The following is a 25475-nucleotide window of genomic DNA, read 5'->3' as shown; positions in this document are numbered from 1 at the left end:
CTTTAGGACGCTTGAGATGCCTTGTCTTGTTTTTCTCTTGACTTGGTGCAGTTGCTACTTTTTCAGTAGTGCACTACAGCATAAATATGTAATAGTAAATGGTCAATGGTGCTGTAAATTTCTTGAATGTGGTCTGTTCTCATATTAAGAAGAGATTTTGTGGCAGAATGCATTTATAAATAAAAGTGTCTATTTTGTTGTGTTTTCCACTCATTTCTGATTACATCCTTCTTTTAACATGTTTTTTTTTTAAACATATGGCCATGAACCAGAGTTAGTTTGACTTTTGAATTTCACAGCCTAAATATGTTTAATTAAATTTTGAGTCCAGAGTACTTTATTGGCATGGCATTTTCGAGAACTGACTGACTACATATACACCCTTCAGATTTTCACATTTCTCTAAAATGCTCGTGTCACTCTTTAGATCTCATCTCTTTATTTCTTGTATAGTTTTAGTCCGTCAAATGGCAATTAAATTCTTCATCTTTACATACTCATTTTTACACAATAGCCTTTGACACCATTTGACTAAAGTCCTTGAGTCTTCTGCTGTCTTATTTTGCCTCTGATTTTCCTGTAAGATGGATTAAGAAAGATGGGGGTTGTAGATCAAGCTGTACCACCATATTGCTTCTGTGCTTAATAAAACCACAATACCACCCACAACTGAATTGTGCCTCTAAAATCACAGAGCACACTGTAAGAATTGGCCCTTTTTTTGTTCCTCTTTTAAAGGTTTTGATTACATACTCAAATTGTGTGTGAAATACTAAATGAATGCTGCACATATTGCCACAGTTCCAGTGTAACACATACATTTTTGTTTGTTTGTTTTGTCTTTTGCTCACTTCAAATTGTGAGGCACAGTTCAAGTAGAGAAATTAAGGCATTGAAAAAGCCAATCTTATATTCGCTTTGTTTCTATTCAAATTTAAAGGAACAGCTAACACATCTGTAGGCCTCCACTTAGGTCTTCTTGTTAAAAATAAAATGATTTTGAAATGGTTTTGAAATACAGTGCTGTGCAAAGGTTTTGAGCCACCCCGAATTATTATTTTTTCCTTCCAAGGAGCCAGACTTTCTTGTAAATGTTTTACAGTAGTCTTGAGGAGTAGTTCTCCAGTAGTTGTTTTTGGACGTTGGCTCAATTGTCACTTATTTTTAGTCCAATCCTTATACCTGAACCTTTTCAGAGGGTTATGTATAATAAAATCAGATTTATAAGGGTCAGTTTTATAATAAACTCTGGTAATAACACATTTAAATATTACAAAGTTAAAGGTCATAAAATGAAATTTTATGAAATTGTTTGCAATGTTAGTTTTTTCCCCCCTTGGTTTCTATTTTTGAGGATATTTCAATGTGTCTGTGGTCTCGAACAAACTATTATTTCTTGTCATCCCCCCCCCCCCCCCCCCAAAATGTATTGCTGGCTAGTAATATATCACAATTTAAAAGTTTACCATGTGCAACCCTAAATAATTTGGCCTACAACGCTGCCTTGTATTTGTATATGATCAACTATGTGTGTGAAGGAAGATAATGTGATGTCTAGTAAGATATTCAGTTCAATTCATTTTTATTTATATATTCATTCAATGCTGTCTGGAAAGCATCTGATTACCAACTTCTTAATTTTTCAGCGTGATAATGATCCCTAACACCAATGAAAACACATATTCAAACACTTTAGTAAAGTCCTGGGAGCTGGGACTTCAATATTACTGAAGCTGTGTGGAATCATGCTGGCGGATAATTGAACAAAAGGTGCCGAGATCCAAAGGAGAGCTTTGCAGCATTCTTCAGGAAGCCTGGAGAACTATTCCTGGAGACTATTTAGAGAAATTAGAAGAAATCTTTCCTAAGAGTTCAGGCTGTATTGAAGAATAAAGGTGGTCAAACTAAATAATTCAATTCAGTTTTATTCATATAGTGCCGAATCACCACAACAGTCACCTCAAGGTGCTTTAGATTGTAAAGTAAAAACCCTACAAAAAGGGGGAGAAACCCAAACAATCAAATCACCCTATCTGAGCAAGCAATTAGCCACAGTATAAAAGAAAAACTTCCTTTCAACATGAAGAAACCTCCAGCAGAACCATGCTCAGGGAGAGCCAGCCATTTTCTGTGACCATGTGGGGGTGAGAGAAGGACTGACCTTCAAACTTGTTAGGATTGTGCAAACTCTGTTTTGCCCTATATGCTGTATTTTCATGTTGTTTGCAATTGTTTTAATAAACTGCTGCACATATTTACAATTTTCCTAGAAATCTATAAAGAAATGAGGGGTGTCTCAAGACTTTTGCAAAGAACTACAATTTTTTGCTGCGCACTGAAATTCATTTAGATTTGGTCCCTTCCACAAAATACAACTTTAACAATATAATAAAGTTCCTCTTAATGATTAACTCCTCACACAAAGTAACATTTTTGTCCTTCTTGATGGTGTAAAGTCAGGTAAGCTAAACAGTGTTTGTTCATTCTAATAGTCCTGTGGAGTAGTTGTATGATTGACTTACCTTTTCTTCATCATGGAATTCCACTAACTTTTAATAATTTCAGTTAATATTGACCTTGCTCAGGTTTAAAAGTGACTTTAACTCACATTAGACTTGAGACCCTTTCCCAGTAACATAAGGTTTTAGTTTTTTTCTGACTGTCTGACCTTCTTCATAACTTTTTCTTTCTCAGTTTCTTTTTCTTTATTACATTCTCTTTCTCTCCCTCTGTCATTGTTACTTGTTACTTGCCCAAGTTATTTATTTATTTTTTCATTTTTCCCTCATACCTTGTTTTCATCCTGTTTTTTTTTTTTCATTTATTTTCTGATCCTCCTTCCATCCACCTGGATTTATTGCTGGAAGTAGTATAGTGACCATATGCTCCTTGATTCTTGCACTGACTCACTATTGTTGGACTCACCCCTTGCCCTGTGTCTCCATCCTGAGTTTTTATTTTTTTTATTAGAATGTCTTTATAACAAAATCAAACTGCACCATTGCTCCATAAAACCAGTTGATGCTCTTTACTTTCAGTAGAGAAATTATATTTGAAAAGGTGGGGGAAATGAAAAATAAGGGTAGAGGACGGGATGAATATAGGTCAAATACAGTCACGTAATCTTTTCTGTATTTGACATATTTAAAAAAAACAAACAAACAAACAAGTGTAGTCCTTGGGTAAATTAGTTAAAAACAGCGCACATGATGTACTAAACCATGTTATTATTTAATGAAATTAAACCAAAATGAAGAAGCAGTGTGCTTAAAACAAAGTACGCACCATGTTTCAAAACCTTGAAGAACCACTCTACACAGAAATAACATAGAAGTAATTATTTTGCGTGTGATTTTCAGTCTGTCACATCATTGTAGAGGAATTTTGACACTCTTCTTTACACTGTTGCTTTAGTTATTTGAGATTTGTGCTTATTTGTTTAGACACAGATGTCTCAAGATCCTGTACAGCAATTCAATCAGGTTTTTTTTTTTCCCCCCCAGCCATTAGATTTGCTATTGTGCTTGAGACCATTATCCTGTTGCATGATCCATTTTTAGCCAAGCTTAAACAGTTGTACAAATGGCCTCATATTTCACTGCGGAATACTTTGGTATATATGCAAGATGCCCAGATGCTGTGTTGCAAAACAAGCCCACCCCTTCACCACCGTGTTCCCCTGTTGGTATGACGTGTTTGTGCTGATTTGTGTTTGGTTTGTACCAAACATGGCACAGTGCATAGCCAAACATCTCAACTTTGGTCTCTTTTTTTGTATAAAAGATATTATTCCAGAAGATGATCTTCAGATGTGACTTATAAAGCTGTTCTGTCCTGATATGTGCTTTTTAGAGAGAAGCGGGGGTTTTTTTCTCCTTGACCATTCCATGGTCAAACCTTGGGGTTAATTATTTTAACTATTTTGAATATTTTTCAAATTTATTTGGAAAATAATAATCTTTTTCACAACACAATGATTCTCTTCAAATTGTTTGGACACGGCCTTAGAAGTCTTCCCAGATCAATAAGCAGCAAAAACTGCTTCTCAAACATCGATATTGATGTATTTCCTCTTTAGCATTGTTTGAGACACAGCTGAATCTCCAGAACATCAGTTTTTATAGGTGATGGTCACATTTGCTGATGATTAGTTAATCAAGTGCATTTGATCATTAGCACCTGGTTGCTACTTACCCTCTTAATTCTTATGGAAGTAGTAAGGGTGTACTCTGTTTTTGAAACACAGCTTCTTCATTTTTGGTAAATAAAAATGACACGTTGTGAGATATTGTGTTTTGTAGTTAATCTGAGGTTGTATTTATACATGTACAAACTAAACAGATAATCTCTGACTTCTGTTTCTTTTCTTTGCCTGATAAATTTAACTAGAATAAATACCATGAAATGTCTTGTTAAAATATTCTTCCACAAGTAATTCTCATAAGATTGCTAATTTTTGTTTAAAAAAAAACCAAGCAAACAAAAAAAGAGAAAAACCCTACCAGCCATAGAGATTAAATGTAGTCCTTTGGTTTATGGTATAATGCAGACTTTCCAAGTCTCTCTTTGGTCTGTGCTGGCGAGCTGTTCCTTGAGCGAAACACTTGCAGAAAGCCTATACTTATATTTGTTAGATTGCAAGAAACAAGATGTGTTTGCATGGTTAGATTACTTACACTGATACACTTATATTCTATAAAAGGCTGACTTGTTTTTGAATCTATGCCGATTTGCTTTTGTCTGGTAAGATCACTTTGGTTATTATTAAATCAGTGTGGTTCCCCCTGTGTTCATAAATTTGCACTATTAGATCCTATTAGATAATTAGATCCTCTCAGAACTTTTCTCTTCCAAACAGACTCGTTTCTGATTGTGGCTTTTGCTAATTTGCCGTGCTTGGTAAATATGGCCCAAAGAGTGACTCGTTTGAAAAATAAGTGATGTCAAATTGAATTCAAATAGGAAATAAACCGTTTTACGTAAAGAGTTTTACCCAGAGCTCTAAACACTATGAAATGGCTTCATTAAGACCAATGTAATCATTTACCCTTTGAGCATTCAGTCCAGTCATTCGCATAATGCATGTTGTTTTATTAGTTTCATGTTCTTCACATTTGGCCTATATCTCTTCTTAATGGGCATTTAAACTGTCAAAAAAAAGTTAAAAAGTTCAGTTGAAACTTTGCAGACAATCTAAACTAACAAACACAAAAGACTTAGACAGGCACCCTATGGGGGGAAAAAAAGACAGAAGATTTAAAATGTCAAACCATTTGCCTTGGAGGTTTAGAAAGAAACTAATCTGTAAGGAAAAAAATAGGCAAACCTTTAGATATTCTATAAGCATCACTGACAGAGACAACCAGTGGCACTAATAGGAGAAAAGATATAAAGTAAAATTAAATCACCGGAGGGTGACGGATTGACAAAGGGAACAGAAAAATGCATTTATTTCAAATAATTGTTATTAGGCAGATAAGCTGACAAATCCTTACCCAAACCCGTCTAGTGACAAGTCATGATATTTTTGGGAAGCACAGATTATGGGCTGACAAGTGTGGAGTTGGCAAAATGAATGCTTGTTTTATTCAGTGGAGGTGAGAGAGAGGAACAATAACTGACTTGCACAAATATGCTGCCAATATGTCTGATGGTATATGTGATTGCATCTTAACACCTTATCTGTTCTTTACCTTTTAAAAATCTTGAAAACATCTTCACAGAATTTCTCTGATTACCGAGGGAGAGAGAGAGAGAGAGAGGGAGAGAGAGAGGGTGAGATCTGCCTGAAAATGGACAAACTGATGCAAAACAAATGTTTGGATTATTTTTACTCTGGGGAAAAATGTTTCTTATTATGGCTTTGTGCTCACTTGTCCATATTAATAATTGTTCTCTATTATGTTGTCTTGTTCCCTCTTTTAAACCTTATTTTTCAAATATGTTCTTTCCTTTTTTTATCCCCTTAATTAGTACCCATTGCCATATGCAGGATTCTTTTTTTTTTTCTATCCCACCACTAAATTAATTTATACACCCTGATTTCTTTAACCTCTTGCTAACATACTTCCCATCTTTTTCATTATATCTTATTCATTATAAATAAATAAAAAGAAAAGAACCACTGAGTATTATTTTTTTCCTTCCTTCCTCAATTCCTGTGCCCTCCTGAGCTTTTATAGTGCATCAGTATATGAGTATCCTTTATGTATCTTTACTTTGACACAACAAAGAAAGGTCATCATAAGGACACTATGATTACAAGAAATTGACCAAGAATAAGTCTTTGTTGGGATTTACAAAAGCAACATGATTCTGATGATGAGAGAGGAAGAGCGAGTCTTTGTTCCTTTATTATATGAAGTCAATTTCTAGTAATCCCCCTTTCAATGGGAGAACTGAAGCAAACTGTTTGGAGGCTGATGACCAAAGCAGAAACCCATTCACTCACAATAGGCCTTGGTTAAGACTGTCTGGAGCAAGGGATTGTTGAGAGAAACAAACACTGTTAGCTTTTTATGTTGAATATTCACAGATCAAACCCCTGGCTGTTTGCAAATGAGGTATATAAAGATACTCCATAGAGGTTTTAAGACTAATGCCGATATGAAACACATATATACAAACATATGTAGGAAAATTTAAAACCATTTATTTCAACCCCGCCCCTTCCCGTACATGTGCCCTTGTTATGGCACCATCATTGAAGAGTGTTACAAACTGTACTCTCTACATTTTTTCAAAGGAACTTCTCAGTTGGCCTTTGAAGACAGAAAAATAAAGACGGGACAGTTTGTTTCTCTGTGCACTCGAAATGATAAAAAAAAAGTTTCACATGTGCATTTTATCTTTTAAACAGTGAAAATCAAAATGAGAATTTCAAGTGGCACAATAGAGATTTAAACTAAATGACCTCTGTGGCTTTTCTAAAGTAGAAACTACATTTTTTCAACTGAGAGGTCAAGGACTTTTATTAAGAAAAAAATACAAAAATAAAACTCATAGCTGCCATGACTGAACTAGTCAAATCAGTCTTTAAAATGTTCCTCGGTTTTTTTCCTTCACAAAAAACCTTTGCTGCCTTTTTATTTTGGGTGGGAACTTTAACCTCTGTCCAGCAAAGTGATGCAAAAGTGTCATCAGCTGCAAAGTTGGCCATAGATTTCAGCTTTTGATTTAACACTACAAAGCTGACAGATTAATTTATAACCAGATTTCTTAATTCACAAACTGGTCCTTTGTTTCACTGACTGATATATTTTCTAACATCAACAGTTTTATGGCTGCCAGAGTAAGTGTATGGTTGTGCAACTAGATGACTAAGAAACTAACTGGCCTCTTTCATGCCCCACTTAACCTCTTTCTTACATGGTCATTGCTGGATGAATCAGTTGCCTTACATGTCATGCATCATACTCCTGGCTGTCTAGTCACATCTCTTCAAATTATCTCCCTGTGCTGTTGGGATGCACTGCTAGTAAGATTTTTGTGGGTTTGTTGTAAAGTAACTTTTGTTGTATTTATTTTACAAGTCATGACACTCAGTTCTTAGCACTGTAGTGGCTTTGCAGTGAAAGCAATGTGAAATGACAGTGAGGTGTTCGACAAGAGGATAAAACAATTCAGGAAATAAGAAAAGCAGGGGCAAAGAATGAACTGGAGATTAAGTAAGAAATAGATATGATGAGACAAGAGAGTGAGAGCAAAATGGAAAATTGTGAACATAGAAAAGATTTAGTTCTAGGTTCACTTCTAGTGTTACAATTTGCTCCATACCCTATAAACTATAGTTTTTCGTGTGTGTGTGATACAGAGAGGTTAAGGGATTCATATTTAGTAATATAGTAGTGTGTGTGTGTGTGTGTGTGTGTGTGTGTGTATATATATATATATATATATATATATATATATATATATATATATATATATATATATATATATATATATATATATATATGTATGTGTGTGTATATATATATATATATATATATATATATATGTATGTGTGTATATATGTGTGTATGTGTGTATATATGTGTGTATGTATGTATGTATATGTGTATATGTGTGTATGTATGTATGTATATGTGTATATGTGTGTATGTATGTATGTATGTGTGTATATATGTGTGTATGTATGTATGTATGTGTGTATATATGTGTATGTATGTATATGTGTATATATGTGTATGTGTATATATATGTGTATATATTAGGGCTGCCACGATTCGTCGACTAGTCACAATTACATCGACTATTAAAATCGTCGACGACTAATTTAATAGTCGACGCGTCGTTTGAAGCTTTGTAAGATCCCAAAAGACGCAGGAATGAGTAGTAGGATTTAAGAGTGTAATAACGGACTGAAACAGAAGATGGCAGCACTGCATGAAGAAGAATGCCAGCTGCCGTTAAACCCCGAAGAAGAAGAAGCTGTGTCCCATAATTCATAGCGCGGCCCAACGCAGTTGTCAACAATGGCGGCAGCTAGTTAGTTTTAATATTACTCTTATTATTCTTTCTGGGTCACAGAATAAACGTTTAACATATTTTCAGTCGAGAATGTAGCTGTGTAAACCTCAAATATCTGCTCAGTTTATCAAGACACCGCATATTTTCAAACGCGCTCTGACGTTTTCGGAGACGTCTGTTATCCACTAGCTCGATAGTTAGCCAGGGTTCAAGGCTCACTAGAGCCGGTGAGAACACCGGACTCCCGGCAAATCGTTTTCAAACCCACCGCCGTCTTTCGCTACTCAGGTTAAACATGATATATAAGTCACTTAGATAACTTTAAAATGTTATTGTTTGGCTTTTTTAGTATTTTATTTGTTCCTGAGTAAATCGGTTTGGCTGAGAAATAAATTTATAGTTTTTACACAGCTGAATAAACGTCAAGCAGACAACTGATTATCAGAAGTGTGAGATGCTCGAGAATATAGCAAGGAGCAGACGGCTGAGTTTATTAAACTCCACCGAAACAATCTGCAAATGTCATTAACATTTAATAAACTATCATCTTGTCTTTATTTTTAGTTATAGCACATACCTTAAACACTTCAAGCTGTAAGCTAATGATAGTTATATAAGAGCAGATGCATGCTGGTGCAATAATACGTTTTATGTCTAATGGATGCATGATCTGATTAGTCGACTAATCGCAAAAATAATCAGTGACTAGTCGACTATCAAAATAATCGTTTGTGGCAGCCCTAGTATATATATGTGTATATATATGTGTGTATATATGTGTGTATATATGTATATATATGTATATGTATATATATATATATATATATATATAAAAATCTTATAAAGTTTGTGTCTGTCTTGTGTGAAACTTGTATGGAAAGCATACAAGAGTGAAAACGGATATAAGATCCCTTGAAAAATTATATAAATGAAACTTGTATGTTTTGGATACTTACTAAAACAATATATGAAAGTAATGAGAAAGTGGCCACTTTCATGAGTAAATCATATAAGCCTTATATGATTCACTATATGAAGTAGGCCACATCTTATGCAAGTCTTTTATAAGTTTTTACTATTTCTTTTCCATATGGGCATGCACACATGCACGCTTGGTTAAGATTCATTTCCATCCCCTGTGTGAGAAAAAATAATTTGTTATCGCCTTGATAGACCAAATACATCACGCCAAAGTGTGTGTTGTGACTCTTATATAACAACTAGTGCTTTGGTGACACTTGTGATTTTTATATTTGACATTTTGTATTGCCCAAAGTTAAGTTTCAAAAAGCAAAGAAAACACTACAATGTGTTACTTTTCACATTAAGTTTCTTTTTTGCATCACTCAACTTGTTTATTACTCTCTTATGTGCACCTGTTTATGCTTCATTTTCTATTGTTACCAAGGGTCCTTTGAAGTTTCCCAACAACATTGTTTTTTTATTTTGTTTTTCACGAAGTGCTGTATCCTTGGCATAGACATACAATAAAAAAAGATGTGTAAAATATTAAATTTCTTTGGTATTGTTAGGAGATTTTTTTTACTTTGCAGTGTGTATGGTTTCATTTCATTTTGTGTTCCCTGATATGTACCAGTTATAGTCATCTGAAGGCATCTTTTTTTTTTTTTAAAAAAAGAAAGAAAAAGAAGGAAAAGCAAAGCCAAAATTAAAGTCTTTCTCTTTTATTTGTTCTATGTTCAATTATTCAGTGCTAGTAGAAGAAAATGCTACATTTCAAAATGATGAATGTTAGACGGTTCAAGAACAGTCTTCAGTTTACTGTATGCCTGCGATATGCATTTTAGGTAGAATTCATTGGAATGTTGTGGGCTTAAATTTTTACATAACCCCTTGTGCCCAGCCTATAGTGTTATTTGTGGATATTTTTGCCTTTAGTTTTGCTTTCAGTCAGTGAAAAGCACACTAATTTTGGATTTGGATCAGGTGGCTGACTTGGTGTCAGAGTTTTACCCCTGATACTGCTGGATAAACAGAAACTCACTCAGGAACGAGGTCGCACAGAGCTCAAGTTTTCACTCGCGAGAGGGAAGCAGTTGTCTCTAACCCACTTCAACTTGCGTCCCCCTGCAGGCTGCTCTTATTGCTTACACACATGAATATGCACAGTCTCATTAACATGTGACATCTTACACAGGCATATATGTGAACAAAGAGCACCGTCTATGTGTACGTGTAGGTATGTGTGTGTGTGTGTGTGTGTGTGTGTGTGTGTGTGTGTGTGTGTGTGTCAAGATATGGCCCTGTGAACGCCTCCTTAAAAAGCCGGTGCCAGGAGTCCAGCGGTCCACCTAAACAAAGGGCTCTTATACTTAAGCAGATACAGAGTAGGTGTCCTCCCATAGTATAAATCAGAAAGAGAAGGTAAGACCTCTCTCATGACCTTAGGATGTGTGTGTGTGTATGCCAGAGTGCTCTGGAACGCACACAGTCTTCGCAGTCTACTAAGGATCAGGCATCCTATCAATATGCAATTGATTATATACCTCTAAACATTATTGATTATATGTTCCTAAGTACAAATGACAGTCATAAAATATCACTCCAACACTTGGCTATTAGGAACATTTCATTTCTTTGCCCCATTATCATACCACAGCATAGTGGTATGCTGTTGTCATCATCTGTCTTTGAAGAGTCATCCTATCTGACCTTACACGTCATACACAATGACTAAATTTGACATTTAATGACAGTCTTTTGCATTGTCAAGAAAAATCTTCACTTTCAAACACAGTCACAAAGAAAATAACCAGGAACGTTGGAATGCAGTTAATTGCAAATAGCTTAAAAAGTCTCTTATTTGCCCACGCAATTATTTTACTTGATTGAATTTTAACTGTGAGACTGGACGAGTTGAGAAATGCTTTTAAGCTAAATTAAACTACTTTAAATTGCTAGTTTATTAGAGCTGTCAAACATTAATACTGTTAGCAGTGCAGCTGTAAAATAATTTCAGTAAGGCTAATCATACACGCCATAAAACCCATAATTTCACTCTCAAAATGGTGTGATAGTGTCAATGTGCAGTTTCATGCCAATTAGTTGTCAGAAAATAATGTAGTACAGTGCAAAATCTAAATTTCAATATAAATGTATGTTTTGTGGCTAGCTTTTATATTGTCTCAATAACTTTTGTGTTTCCTTGCTGATTCAGCCCCTCATTTTAGGCCTCCATACAGCAGCTCATACCTGAAAACTGGCACAAGTAAAAGTGGGTTTTTTGTTTTTGTTGGGGTTTTTTTGGGGTTTTTTTTAAAACTAGCTGCTCTGTAATGGTCCTGGAAAAAAAAAATGGTGTGCAATCTTATCTATTCTCACATAGTACTTCTGAATCTTTTCAGCAGTAGTGTGTGTGTGTGTGTGTGTGTGTGCGCGCATGCATGCAACAAAAGTTAGACAGTGCATCATTACTGCAGTATGATTGGCATCCAGGACTGACAGTTCTCCTTTTGGGGGTGAATGCACACGGGCAGCAACAAGGTACATGAATCAAAGGCAGAAAAGCAGAGGTGTATAGAAACCACTTTGTACCTCATGTGGACATTCACACTATTGTGTATACATTTGTGTTTTTGTGTAGTACTTATTGTTGCCTTTTCGTGTTCCCTTGGGAATCTCCTTCCTCATTATACATGGCCCTCCTGGGCCATGTGTATATATAGGAGTGTGTGTGTGTGTGTGTGTGTGTGTGTGTGTGTGTTGTCTAAAACACACAAGCAATACTGCAGAAACGCATGTCAGCTGCTGTGTGTATTGCCTATTTTTGCCTCACTCTCTTCCTCTTCCTCCTTTTAGTTTTTGTTTGTCTCTGTCAATCTTGTCCCCAGGCAGTTTACTGGAGAGATTTAGACAACAGCTCTGCTTTCTTCAGCCAAGTCTATGACCTGGTGTGTGTGCGTGTGCGTGTGCGCGTGTAAGCGTGAGCAAAAGAGATTTTGTGCCTAATTAGTTGCTGGAGTGAAGTGCAATGCTAAATTATTTAGTTACTGTCTACTTGATCCAATGCTACCAAATTCGGGGCTCTAAAGAGGGATGGAGACAGTAAAATGAAAAGTTAATCTACATATGTAATATGTGATGACAGAATGCTTGCCACTGATCTCTGCTATGCTTCAACCCTGAATTAAATGTCCCTCTGCCAATACCAGAGATGCGTGCATATGATGGCTTCTAAAAACTGACAGTGAGAGTTAAAAAGCATGATCGTGAACTAGGGTTGGGCAATTGGATGAATATATCGACTATTGACGATAGCCTGAGCCCATCGTCAATTGTTTTTGCCCATGAGTAAGTTTGCTAATAACAATGGAGCTAATAGAAGCATCAACAGAAAAAAAAATAAAATAAATAATAGTGCTGTTTTAACAGCACCCTCTTTCATCTGCGAGCAAATGCACCCTCAGAGTGCGCCCAAATGCTGGATGATGGAGCTGCAGAAGGTGGTGATAGCCACATACTCAGCCGGATGGTGGACACGTACATGCTCATGCAAGTTAGTCGTGTTTGAGTACTTTGTGCAGATGTATAGTGCGAGCAAACAGCACACCTCTTTGGTTATATCCTTAGGTTTACCTCTTTCATCTGGTTTAAAGCCAAAGAAATCCCACATTGGCAACTTTATATATATATTTTTTTTTTTAGTGCCGTCATCGTCAATGCGCCGTCATCACGGCTAACGCGATTAACAATTAACCCATCTGGAGCGCAGACTGAGTCAAAATCCCTGAAATGTCCCTGTCAACGCATTTCGGGCAGTTTGTCCAAAGTTTGTTCATTCTGCACTCCAGATGGGTTGAGCGCATAAAAAATTTTAATCGCGTTAATTGTGATGACCGCATTAACGCCGTATTAACGCTGACAGCCCTAATGTTTTGGGGAAATTAGTTTGTCCATGTTTGGACTGTGTTGTAAACGTGCAAATCAGTCTGTGCATGATTACATTGCCCCACCCATCAAAACTCTGCGCATGCCCGAATATATCACCCATTGGACTGACGATTGTCGATTGGAAAATTTTTACATATCGCCCAACCCTATCGTGAACATCAGTTTAGAATATCAGCATGCTCAGCTGGGTTATTTGGCTAAAGAATTTATTTATACATTTAAAGTGAAACAAAAACATTAACCCAGGTGTCGCATCATTCTCTAATCTTACTTTTATCTTACGAATTCTCAAAAGATTAGTTGTAAAAAAGATAACTGATCATCTGCATAGGTTGCAGTCAGATTTTATTCAGAAATTATTTATCCCTCAGTTACGCTACAATGGGCCTAGATTCCTAGGTGTTTCCCATGATTTACAGCTTCTTATTCACTTGCCTTTGTTCACTCACTGTGTGTTTATGCATCACTCTGCCTTTAATGACTCTGGCTCTCTTCCACATTGTCTCTTTGTCCTGTCTTCTTCCCCTCACTCTTAGCGGGCCATGACAGATGGCTGCCCCACCCTGAGCCTGGTGTCTCCCTGTTAAAGGGAGCTTTTCCTTCCCACTGTCACCAAGTGCTTGCTCATAGGGGGTTCATCTGTTTATTGGGGTTTTCTCTGTACTATTATTATTATTTTACCTTATCATATAAAGCGCCTTGAAGTTACTGTTGTTGTGATTTGGCAAAAGTAAAATTGAATTGAATAATCATGTGAAATAGGGCTGGGCAATATAGCCCAAAATTCATATCTCGATATTCTTTAGCTGGATGGCGGTATACGATATATATCTTGATATTTTTTTTAAAGCCATAAAGTAAGAACAAAGAGAGTTCTTAGTCAAAGCTGTGTCCCAGATCTCACACAGGCACTTTTATTAACATACAGCGTAGATGTACATGAAAAAAATTACTCAGAAATAAATGATCAGCATTTATTAAAATAATGATCCATAAATAAAATAAAACAATATTGTTTTCGTGCATAACAAAAAGCTCACAATTGTGCAGTCAAAATGTAAACTAAAAGACTCTGAGCATAATAACAAAGACAGATTTCGCAGCTGCTCTGTTCCCAACTTCTACTGCGTGACTGACAGCCTGGAGTTTGAAATCCGCTTCGTAACCATGTCTCTTAACAGGTGTGATCCTTATAATATTACATTCAAGCACAGTATGTATTACTCCGCGAGGCTCCTGACTACGGTAGCCATAATGCTCCGACAATCCATCAAGCGGTGCAGCTTCGTAGCTTACCAAAGTTGTACTAAAACATTTTTTTGACAGATTGCTGAGCGCCGTGGATCACATAAAATCGGTTTGCGGTCAGTAAGCACAACCAGAATTCATACATAAGGCGCACTGTCGATTTTTGAGAAAATGAAAGGATTTTAGGTGTCAACGCGTTAGCGCAGTTAGCTCGTTAACGTGTTGACGCCGTCCAGCCTCACGCACGGGGTGATCCGCGGTAACTCGTTAACGGAGATTTGCCGCGTTAATGCAGTTATGGCGTTAACATCATTTTAACGAGAGTAACGCTGACAGCACTACAATAGTAATCTCCAAATGTTTTCTTTTCACTGACCAGCTCCTCTTTGATAGCTGCCGTGTCCATCGTGTCGTTGCCTGCAGGTGAAGCGATGGGGGAGGGGGAGTTGTTTTCAGTGAAGTAGAGAGGCAAGGCAGAGTAACGTTGCGTAGAGACTAAAGTGGATGGAAAAGAGGCAATCTAGCGGCTCCACAAGTATAATTATAACGTAACATAGACTATATCGATATAAACGATATTGTCACATCTCATATCTCGTATAAAAATATATCGATATATTTAAAAACTCGATATAAGCACTTTTAATAGCTTTAGCGCATCAACCGACTGCTCAATCAACTTGAGACTAGCAAAAATATACTAACCTCATTATGCTGAATACCATGGTAGACCCACTACCCTTCACTGTGTATGTGAAACTGCACACAAGATATGCTACCTTTTTGTTGAGAAGGAAAAGATGAAGTGGTGTCAGACAAAAGCCTTTAATTAAAAATACATGACAAACCCTTAGCTCAGATTTAGCACAGTCTAGTTAAAAAGTCAAACCAAAAAATGATTTTGGACTGAGCTGAAATGTGCATCTTGTAAACTCTTTTTTTGCTGTACAGTTTGAGCAGCAGGTTTTGGAAAAGAAGTATTTCATCAGCAAGCTCACTATTTCATTACTCATCAGCTCAGAGCTGCTGAAGTTTGGTGAAAATCTTGCTCGTAGGATTTCAGCACTGTTTTCATGTAAACCTTTGCTAACACAGTGATGCCATAGATTTACAGATGCACATGCCAGACAAACATGGACACTCATGTCGCATGTCCACATGAATTTTGTTTATTGTTATTAATGTTTCTGCTTGCAAAGGCACTAGTTGGTGTTGGTGTCAGTGTGTACAGATCTATGCTGTACATTGCTTACCAATAGCATTGTGTTTGGCACTGGTACTGTGACCTCTTACTTAAGCTAGACTGTCTTTAGTCAGGAGCAGACTTTTAAAATTCACACATAAGCACAACCAAGAACTAAGGTGTTTCTGCCAGTTCATGTCTTATGTTTTTCAAATAATTGCTAGGTTTGTTGTTGCATTCCACATTCTTTGTTTGTACCCTATTAATATTTATAGGCCAGTAGTCAAACCTATTTTTATTTAAGTCTTCTACCACCACCGAGTCACCCTTGGACTTTCAGAGTCAGAGTATGACTCTGACTCATGTTTCACATGAGGAGAAAAGGCTGGAAGAAACATTGCCATTTTTTAAGAAATAATGTAAGGAAGTAGGATCATACATACTACAGTCTTATTTCCCTGAATTGTTACTTAACTATGATTGCATTGTTCTTCTTTTTCCTATAAAATCCTAATGGGATGTATTGTTATTTCCACCTCTTTCTTTTTCTGGGTGTTCAGAACCTGCTGTCAGAGAAAGTTGACCAGATGATGGAGTGGTCTTCTCGGCGTTCGGTTATCCGGATGAATGGGGACAAGTTCCGTCGTTTTGTCAAGGCCCCACCCAGAAACTACTCTGTCATAGTCATGTTCACTGCCCTACAGCCTCAAAGGCAATGTTCTGTCTGCAGGTATATACACGTACACGCGCAGTACACCTACTGTAGGACACAATGTGCCATAGCTCTTACTGTAACAGCTATTCCTTTGTCCTTCCCGCTGTTGCCCAAGATGTCATGCCCTCCTGTGAGTTTTCTCAGTGGGCTACAGTGAAAAAGTTCTTTCTTCTGTTCTTTTCATCTGTACTACCAAAAGGAAATGAATACTGTCCACAGAACAAGTCCCATAGCCACTTATATACTAGAAGCATTAAATGCACAGGGAGATTTAAAAAAATAATAATAACAACAACAAACAAAACACCAATTGCAATCTTAAAATGTAATTACTACTTAAAAAAATCCAACCTGTATCACATTTGCAGCAGAATCGGGTACAACACAGCAAGGTCAAGTACCTCAAAATATGTATAACGAATTAGATTACTCTCTCTAAGATTACTGTCCCTCTAATCTAATCTGAGGTTCTTCAACAGTTTTTTTTTCTTGTCTTGTCCATGGTGGTGGAGAGGTTGGAATGGAAGAAATTGATTCTGTGGAAAGCTATGTTTTATACGCATAATGAGTCGAGATCAGGAGTATCCGTAATTGATTGGCTGTGGAACACAGATTGTAATCAATCTATGTGAGCCAGAATTCTAGTTGGGTTGGACCAAATACTTATGTCACTCAATAACAAAAAAAAATATTTATTTATAACTTTTATGTCATATGTTTTGCTTTTTTGTTTTGTTTTGGGGGGCAGGTAGATATTATCTCTCTCCATCCAAATGAAACTACCATGAAAATTAGACACTGTTCATTTCTTTGCAAGTGAGAAAAATTAAAATTCAGCAGTGGCTGAAATAATTATTTCTCCCATTCTATTTTTAATGAAAATTTGTTCTTATGTGAATCTACAACTTTAACGGCCTGACAAGTGTTAAATTATATTTCAGCACCATGGACAGTTCTTATCGTGGCACTGGAGTTCATAATTGAGACAGCTCTGGAGCTGTCCATGGTTATGAAAGCTTCTTGTCAGAGAACCCAAAATGTGGTTTTAGTGTTTCGTGTGATACTGCAGTCTGCTGCATATTACTTAATTATTTCTTGCTTGTGTGATGGTTGGTTGTGATGGTGGTTTTTGTTGGTATTTTTGTTTTTGCAATCATACTAATTTATATTAAAGACAGTGGCTATTACAAATTTTAGGAATTTCCAGTTTGAGAACTCAAATAGTGAATGCTTACACAAATAACAAACTTCATATGAAAATGTAGTAAAAATTACATACAAATTTAGTCCGTAACTGCTTCATTTTAAATGGTAAACCTAGCCAGCTCCACTTTGCTATGTAGTAAAAACCAGGTAGCTGACCATATCGTTGTGTCCAAAGGGGCTTCCAGCCAGCTGATGAAATCATCACTGACCTTCTCTATCTTGACCTGGCTGGTTTCTCTAATCAGCCACTGTTCTACTTCATCAGTCACTTGATTAGATAAGTTATTCATCAGCCATGTCAGTACCACACAGCAGGCAGACAGAGTGAATGGACTCAGTGTATGAAAGTAACGCAACACAAAAAATAATTGTTTCTGTTTTTGGCCTTCGTATAAAATTATCTTTGCTGAAATTGCATGACAGTAACTCAATAAATCAGTGCCAACCAGATTCTGCAATTTACAGTTTCATACACACCACAAATACAAAGTCCTTTCATTCAAAATATATAACTTCTAAATCCGAAAATTATGTTTGTATGTGTTTTTAATCTAATAACAAACTAGGGAACTTATACAATACTTATTATATAAAACTATATAAAGTACTACATAAAACTTATACTGTATAATTAACAGATGTATCTAATAATGTCAGTCATTTTGTCTTTTGTCTTCACTTTCTCTATGTCTTTCCTTGCTCCAAGCATTCTCTTATTAACATTAGTGACATCATTAGAAAAAGAGACCGAGAGAGAGAGTATAAGATGGATGTTAGATGGTGACCTGAGTGTCTGCTTTAAGAGGACTATCAGGCAGTGAAAAAGGTGGCTAATCACTGGAGTCCTCACTCCCACATCACTCTTAAGCTCTGTCCCAGTTTCATGCTACATACTCATTTTAACTAGGCTTTTTAAGTTTTGGAACTTAAGTATGCAAAAGAATGATTGTTTTTGATCACAGCACTGATGGTGAATGTTTTTGCACATGCTTGTGTTTATTGTGAAAGTAATAATGTTGTATTTTACAATAGTAAATATTTATTTTACATCTCTTCTGTCTGTCCTGTTTATTTTGTAGGCAGGCAAATGAGGAGTACCAGGTCCTGGCAAACTCATGGCGGTACTCATCAGCTTTCTCCAACAAGCTCTTCTTCACGGTAGTGGACTACGATGAGGGAGCTGATGTTTTCCAGCAGGTAACCATTTTCAACTGCTTCGCTTAAACCCAATGCAGTCTTTAGATTGTCATACTTGTTTGTTTGTTTGTTTGTTTGTTTGTTTGTTTGTTTGGGGGGGGGGGTATTGACCACCCAGCTTTAGCTCACTACCTAAAGTTGCACTAAAAATAATGATAATTTGACATGTGTTCATGTATCTGTTGGATTGAGGATAGAACTAAATTGTTAGTACTTGCTATTCCTCCACTGGTTCCTTCTTTGTTTTTGTTTTACCAGATATTTAAAACTCAGAAAAGAGGCGTCAAAAAAGTAGTTGTCATTTTTGTTTTTTGGGGGGTTTTTTTGTTTTGTTATTATAAGATACTTTTAGAACTTTCAATAGGTGCATATTGATATAAAGCGTGTTTTTTTTTTCTTTTTTTCTTTCTTTTATCATGATTTAGATTAACAGTAATCCAGCAAAAACCATGTTATGTGCTAAGATTTTTTTTGCTTTTACCCCTTTTGTTTTTGTTCTTTTCTGCTTATTATTTCTGTATATTTTTTTCTTTCTCTTTTATTGTTTTAATGGTTACTTCTTATCCTTCTTGTCCTCCTTGTCCTTGTCTTGTATTTTGTTGTTTAGTATTGAGTTTTAGCATGGTGCAGGGTCCTGACCTGATTTTTGGACTTTCCTTGAAGTCCTTGAAGTTACATAGCATAACCAGTGTATGAATGTGTGTGTGAATGGGTGAATGACTGGATATGTAAAGCGCTTTGGGGTCCTTAGGGACCATAAAAGCGCTATATAAATACAGGCCATTTACCATTTACCATAGCATAACTGTAAAGCTAGTCAAATTTGTTTGATCATTTTGGCAGTTGAAAAGTTTCACATAATAAAACATACCTGATGACACTTTTTCCTTGACAGTTCTCATAAATTTTAACAACAGTCTCAAACGTCTTGGGTGCAAAGTCTAGACAGGATTTGGAAAACCTTTTTTCATTTCAGCATGAACAAAAAGTTGAAGTTTAAATGCAGTATTCACCTGACAGCAGCACTTTAGAACTTGGCTCCTGTGAAATGGTACTGATACAAAAGCAGAGTGAGTGCAGCTTTGCTCTCTGATGCTCTCTGGCAGTAAGGATATCTTCACTGAAAGTTTTGGCTAATGTTTTGTTGTTTGTGTCACCTTAGTGATGACTCATTCATGAAACTGTTTGTGCTGGAAATACTACTGTGTCAACATTTAAATGACAACATATGCGTTTTTATTTGCCGAACTTCATAACAACATTTAAAGCTGAGGAAGTGAAAAATGCAACATCATCCCACATAATATAAGTATTTGGAGGAAATGCCAGCAATGAAAACAAATTCAAGCCTATGCCACCAGTCTGCTAATATGTTATGATTTTAGGATAATATTTTGCCCTTGTGTATTTAATGATTCATTGACTTAATATCTTCTTCATTGTGTGTTCTCTTTCTCTTAGTTGAACATGAACAGTGCCCCAACCTTTATGCATTTCCCAGCAAAGGGAAAGCCAAAAAGGGCTGATACATTTGATCTGCAAAGGATTGGCTTTGCCTCAGAACAGCTTGCCAAGTGGATTGCGGACCGCACAGATGTTCAGGTACTATATAATCAAAACATTTATTCAGTTTTGTGCAGTTGCAGAAACATTCACATGTTTGTGAGAAATGATGAAGAAACCTGTGTAGATACACCCGCAATAGTTTTTTGTAGATATGGTTAGAACTGTTGAAATCCTGTGTATTGCAGTTTATTGACCTTTTTGATAAATGGACTGGTATTTATATACTCAAAACACTTTCTGCTTCAAGTCTCATTCACTCATAAATTCATACAACACTTTTCTATGTGACTAAGTGTTTTGTCTTCAGTGCATGCATCCCTGACAACGCTTTCCTTCAAATTGGCTATTACAGTGTAATGCTGAGGTGTTTTTGACCCAGGTTGTTTTTTCTCTCTCTCTCTTTGGTTTTCAATTCAACCTTCAGTTTTCAATTCCAGCAAAAAATATGCTTGTAACCTGTTTGCACAGGTTACTTATAATTTTTCCTTGACAATTTCCTTGACTAGCAGATGGATATTCTAGAAGCCTACACTAATGTGCAAAAGTCTTGAATCTCCTTTCATTTCCTTATATTTTGTTAGGAAAATGGGAAATAGGAGTTTGATTGTAACATATGCAAACATAGATGAAGGTGCACTATGTAAGGCAAAAATTGAATATGCAATTCTAATGAGCTTGAAAGTCATTATTTTGTATGACTATCTCTATTCTTCAACACAACCTGGACTCTTAGGAAAACTTTTTTGTAATTTCTTTAAGGACTCTTTATAAATGCCTGCCTTCTCCATTTATAAATACTTCTTTAGAAATACATCAAGACTTCTTGAAGGACATTCGAAAGCACTTTTTTGGTTGTTGGCTGCTTTTTGTTCCATTCTCCGTCAAGATGATGATTTTCTTTTACTGCCAATAAAATAAAATTTGTTGGCAGTATGTTTGGCTCATTGTCATGCTGAAAAATAAGGCAGTTGCTATAACGTAGCAAAAATATAGTTGATACTTTTCCAGATGCATCTACATGGTGGGTCAAACTCTAATGGTTCTTTTCCGTGTTCGTAATTAAATCGATTTTGACAAGGTCACCATCACAACTGACTGAAATTCAGATTCATGCAAACCATGACAGATTATCCACAGTGTTTTGTCTATAGTGACTGTAGACACTCACTGTTGTACCTCTGCCCCGATGATCTCTACACATGTTGATGACAATGAACCAATACTTTCATATTTGGATTCAAGACCTATTGCCAATAATTTTTTTCCAATTTATTTCTTTTGTAATTTGACATACCTCAGTCTTTTCTCCCCGTTTCCCTTCCTTACTTAAGAAAGGCTTCTTGTTGGCCACCTTTCGATTCAGGTTATTTCCTGTTTAGAAGTCAGATGCATTTCTTAAGTCCTGTGTTATGTCTTTGCTATTTGCTTTCCCTTTTTTTTATAAGGGCAGGAATTTCAGATTCTGTTCATCAGCTGTTGGGTTTTTGTTTTTTTTTGTTTGTTTTGCTTTGTTTTTTAAGCACATACTGCACACCATGCTGAGATATGCCAAGTTTTTAGCGAATAGCTTTGGGAATCACCTTGTTGTTGCAAAAATTTTATGCCTGCCATACTTTATCTTTTACATTTTTTATAGATTCAACTAAATACATGGAAACAAATTATGTATTTTTCTGACCGACTGCTAGTAACAAAGCTGTTTATGTGTAGACACGAGACTGGTTCTTCCCTTGACATAGCTACATTTTTTTGCTTTAATAATTCATACATCAGTGTCCTTTGACTGTGACATTTCGTGTCATGTGTGCACTGTATTCTGGAAATGAAAGTTGAATGGATGGAATACAACAATAAGTTATTCTGTTTCTCCTTCTTTCTCTGGAGTCTTTTTCTTCAACCTTTCATCAAGATTCTAGTGTGGGTGTAGTAGAACCATGTTAAAATAAACAGAAAAAAATGTTTTTACCTCTTTATACATACATAGTCAAGCATTTGCAGCCTGATACATGGCAAATTTATAGGGCAAACTTTTAATAGCTGTAGAGTAGGGATGGGTATCGTTTAGGTTTTATCCGATACCGGTGCCAAACCGGTACTTTTGAAACGGTGCCGGTGCTCGAACCGGTGCTTAAACAATGGAAAAAACATAAACTTTGTCCAAAAACCTCTCATGTTTAGCTGTTTTTTTGTAAAAAGATAACAATGTTAGCCTTTTCTGCAGCTATAGGGCATATATGGTCTCACTCTTGGCTGGAAGCAGTGCTTAAACAATGGAAAAAACACAAACTTTGTCCAAAAACCTCTCATGAGTAGCTGTTTCCCACTTTTTCTTTGGTCATTTTAGCCTTTTTGGCCAGGGTGAAGGGAGTATCTGCCATCAAACAAGAAGACAGCCGCATGTAACTACGACCGTGTTTGCTAGTTCACCTTACATGCATTAATGTAATAATGTGGTTAGCGTACTCAACGTTAATTACACACGAACAACATGAAGCTACTCACGCAGAGGAGAACGGCTGCTGCTGCCATCATCATCCGTCATCATTTCTGCTACGCTGACAGGGCTAGGGGCCAGGACTCTCCTCTTCGGGTTTTTGGGGGATGTTGCTAACTCCGGGTCCGATAACAAGCACCACACCCGCAGTAGATGTGCACGGTGTGAGGTCTCGCAGCAAGCTATCAAACACGGCGCATTTCTCGGCTTTAAAAAAAACCCGCTATGTGTCGCCAGGTGCTTCATCAGATTTGAGGTGTTCCCTCCTTTGACAGTATCACAGTATCAGCTTAAAGCACTTGTTGCAGGCTGCTGAGTTTGCATCTTTTGCTGTGAAGTACAGCCAGACTTTGACCGCTTCGCCTTGGGCATTTTTAATCTGTAGCTCTGCTCTAAAAGAGCGTACGTACCTGGCCCCGCCTACTATCTTCGGAAACGTAAAATGATTGGCTAGAATTGGCTCAGGAAAAAAAAAAAGCACCAAAATAAAGCACCGAAATGTGGCTGCTTTTCGGTCTGGTTACTACCGTTTGGCACCGGACACCGGTACCCATCCCTACTGTAGAGTGTCAACACATTCTCATTTGCAATATAATAATTTCAAGCCAGTTCAATTTTATTTATATAACACCAAATCACAACACCAATCACCTCAAATAAAATTGTTGCTAGTTACACATTTATCTTTTAGAACATCTTGATCTGTTGGAATACCAATTTTTGGTATTGTAGTCGTACTGAAATATCCTCAAGAAGAAAGACACTGAAAACAGAAGAAAAAAACATATTGCAGAGAATTTCATAGACTGACTTTATTGGCCTTGACACTGTTGATCACATCCTCAAATATTACAGAGTTTAATGGAACTGAGTATGTATCCCAGTATAATGTCACAAGTGTTTAATTATTTAGTTTGGAATAATTAAATTATTATTATATAATTAATGTAGATTTTTATTCACAAAGTAGCGTGTGATTATGTGGATGAAGAGTATCCTGTCAGTAACAGATTCATGGTCTTTGTTCTAGATGGAGTGATTGTGCTTGCTGTGTTGTGGCTCTCTTAAATTTCTTTTTATGTCTCTGTCACAAAAATTAACTACAAGGAGTTTTTAATTTATATGTAGTATTCATATTTTAGTACTGGAAGTAAATTATTTGAAATTATGGAATTATTTGACAGTTTCAAGGACCCTTTTCTGCTCACGTTAGTATTAGTTTAGAAAATTTTAGACATTTTAAATCAGCTTTATATGTGCTTCTCCTTCATTAAAACCCCCACAAAATGTTAAATATAAAAAACACTGAATACATAATGTTACTTTCATCCACTCACTGAGTTTCTAATATCTTGAATGTGTAAGAAATCATAGGAAATTTTTGCTTTACATCAGTATATAGAATATAATTTTACATACAGAATACTATAAAATTAAAGTCATACAGCAACTGAAACATGTTATTCACTTTCATCTCACTTTCTTTCTGGCTTTTCAGATTCGGGTCTTCCGTCCTCCTAATTATTCAGGGACTATTGCTTTGGCGCTCTTAGTATCTCTAGTTGGAGGATTGCTGTATTTGAGGAGGAACAACTTGGAATTCATATACAACAAGACTGGATGGGCCATGGCTGCACTGGTATGATACATATACACCAACATTAGGTTGGAGTGAAATATTTGTTTTTCCATATTCATCTACTTTACATGTCAGGGACGTTGTGGGAAATGAGATTAGTAGTGTAGTTTTCTCCCCATTTTAACAAAAATATGATGTCATGTTTTATGTAATGGAAAAATTATCTATGCTTGACTCTCTCATCTGTTATTTTATCTCTCTCTAGTGTGTGGTGTTTGCAATGACGTCTGGTCAGATGTGGAATCACATCAGAGGTCCTCCTTATGCCCACAAAAATCCACAGAATGGACAAGTGGTATGAGTTACATTTCTTTCTTCCCTGCCAGTGCATATAAATGTGTATATATGGTTTTATTTTAGTTGTTTTGTTTCTATTTGGCTTTGTACTGTCTTCTGTCCTTCAATCGATCAAACTTAGTAGCTATGTTTTTGGTAAAAGCTGTATTTTAAGGTATAAGTTTAATCTTTTTTACCAGGTTGTAAGTGAAAATATATTAGATCAGTGATAAAAACATCTGTAAGGCTATTGGCCTCAAGTAAAATAGACTCTGTGCCATTACCACCTGCTAACAGGTCAGACATGGGGCAGTGTGTGTGTGTGTGTGTGTGTGTGCGCGCAAGTGTGCGTATGTTACTGGACAGCTGGGAAAAGTCATTTTGTGTTAATATCACCCTAGAGGCATCTCAGTCATCTTGGGCCAAGCAGAGTGGGAAAGAGAGAGGTGTTGGCCAAAAGACTTTTTCTTTAATTCTTTCTTGCTTGTTTTCTCTCGTTTTTCTGTGCTTTCTTCCTCTCATGCTGTCTTCCTTTCATTGTTTTTGTTTAACCCAGCTATCAACCAGA

The 25475-nt window shown here is 36.4% G+C and overlaps 1 protein-coding gene across 1 annotated transcript in view; it reads left to right on the top strand.

Annotated features, from left to right (window-relative positions):
• The window catches only part of tusc3 (tumor suppressor candidate 3), a 75187-nt gene that overhangs the window by 17288 nt on the left and 32424 nt on the right, over positions 1–25475 (top strand). Inside the window, exons 2-6 of the mRNA XM_003449983.5 lie at positions 16375–16544; positions 18815–18932; positions 20394–20534; positions 24491–24631; positions 24837–24926. Of these exons, the coding sequence (XP_003450031.2) occupies positions 16375–16544; positions 18815–18932; positions 20394–20534; positions 24491–24631; positions 24837–24926 (660 nt within the window). The remainder of the gene's footprint in view (positions 1–16374; positions 16545–18814; positions 18933–20393; positions 20535–24490; positions 24632–24836; positions 24927–25475) is intronic.

This window comes from Oreochromis niloticus, linkage group LG6 (genome assembly GCF_001858045.2).
Source record: "Oreochromis niloticus isolate F11D_XX linkage group LG6, O_niloticus_UMD_NMBU, whole genome shotgun sequence".
Classification (NCBI taxonomy): domain Eukaryota; kingdom Metazoa; phylum Chordata; class Actinopteri; order Cichliformes; family Cichlidae; genus Oreochromis; species Oreochromis niloticus.
Note: the sequence above shows the minus strand (reverse complement) of the source record. Positions and strands in the feature narration are given on the sequence as shown.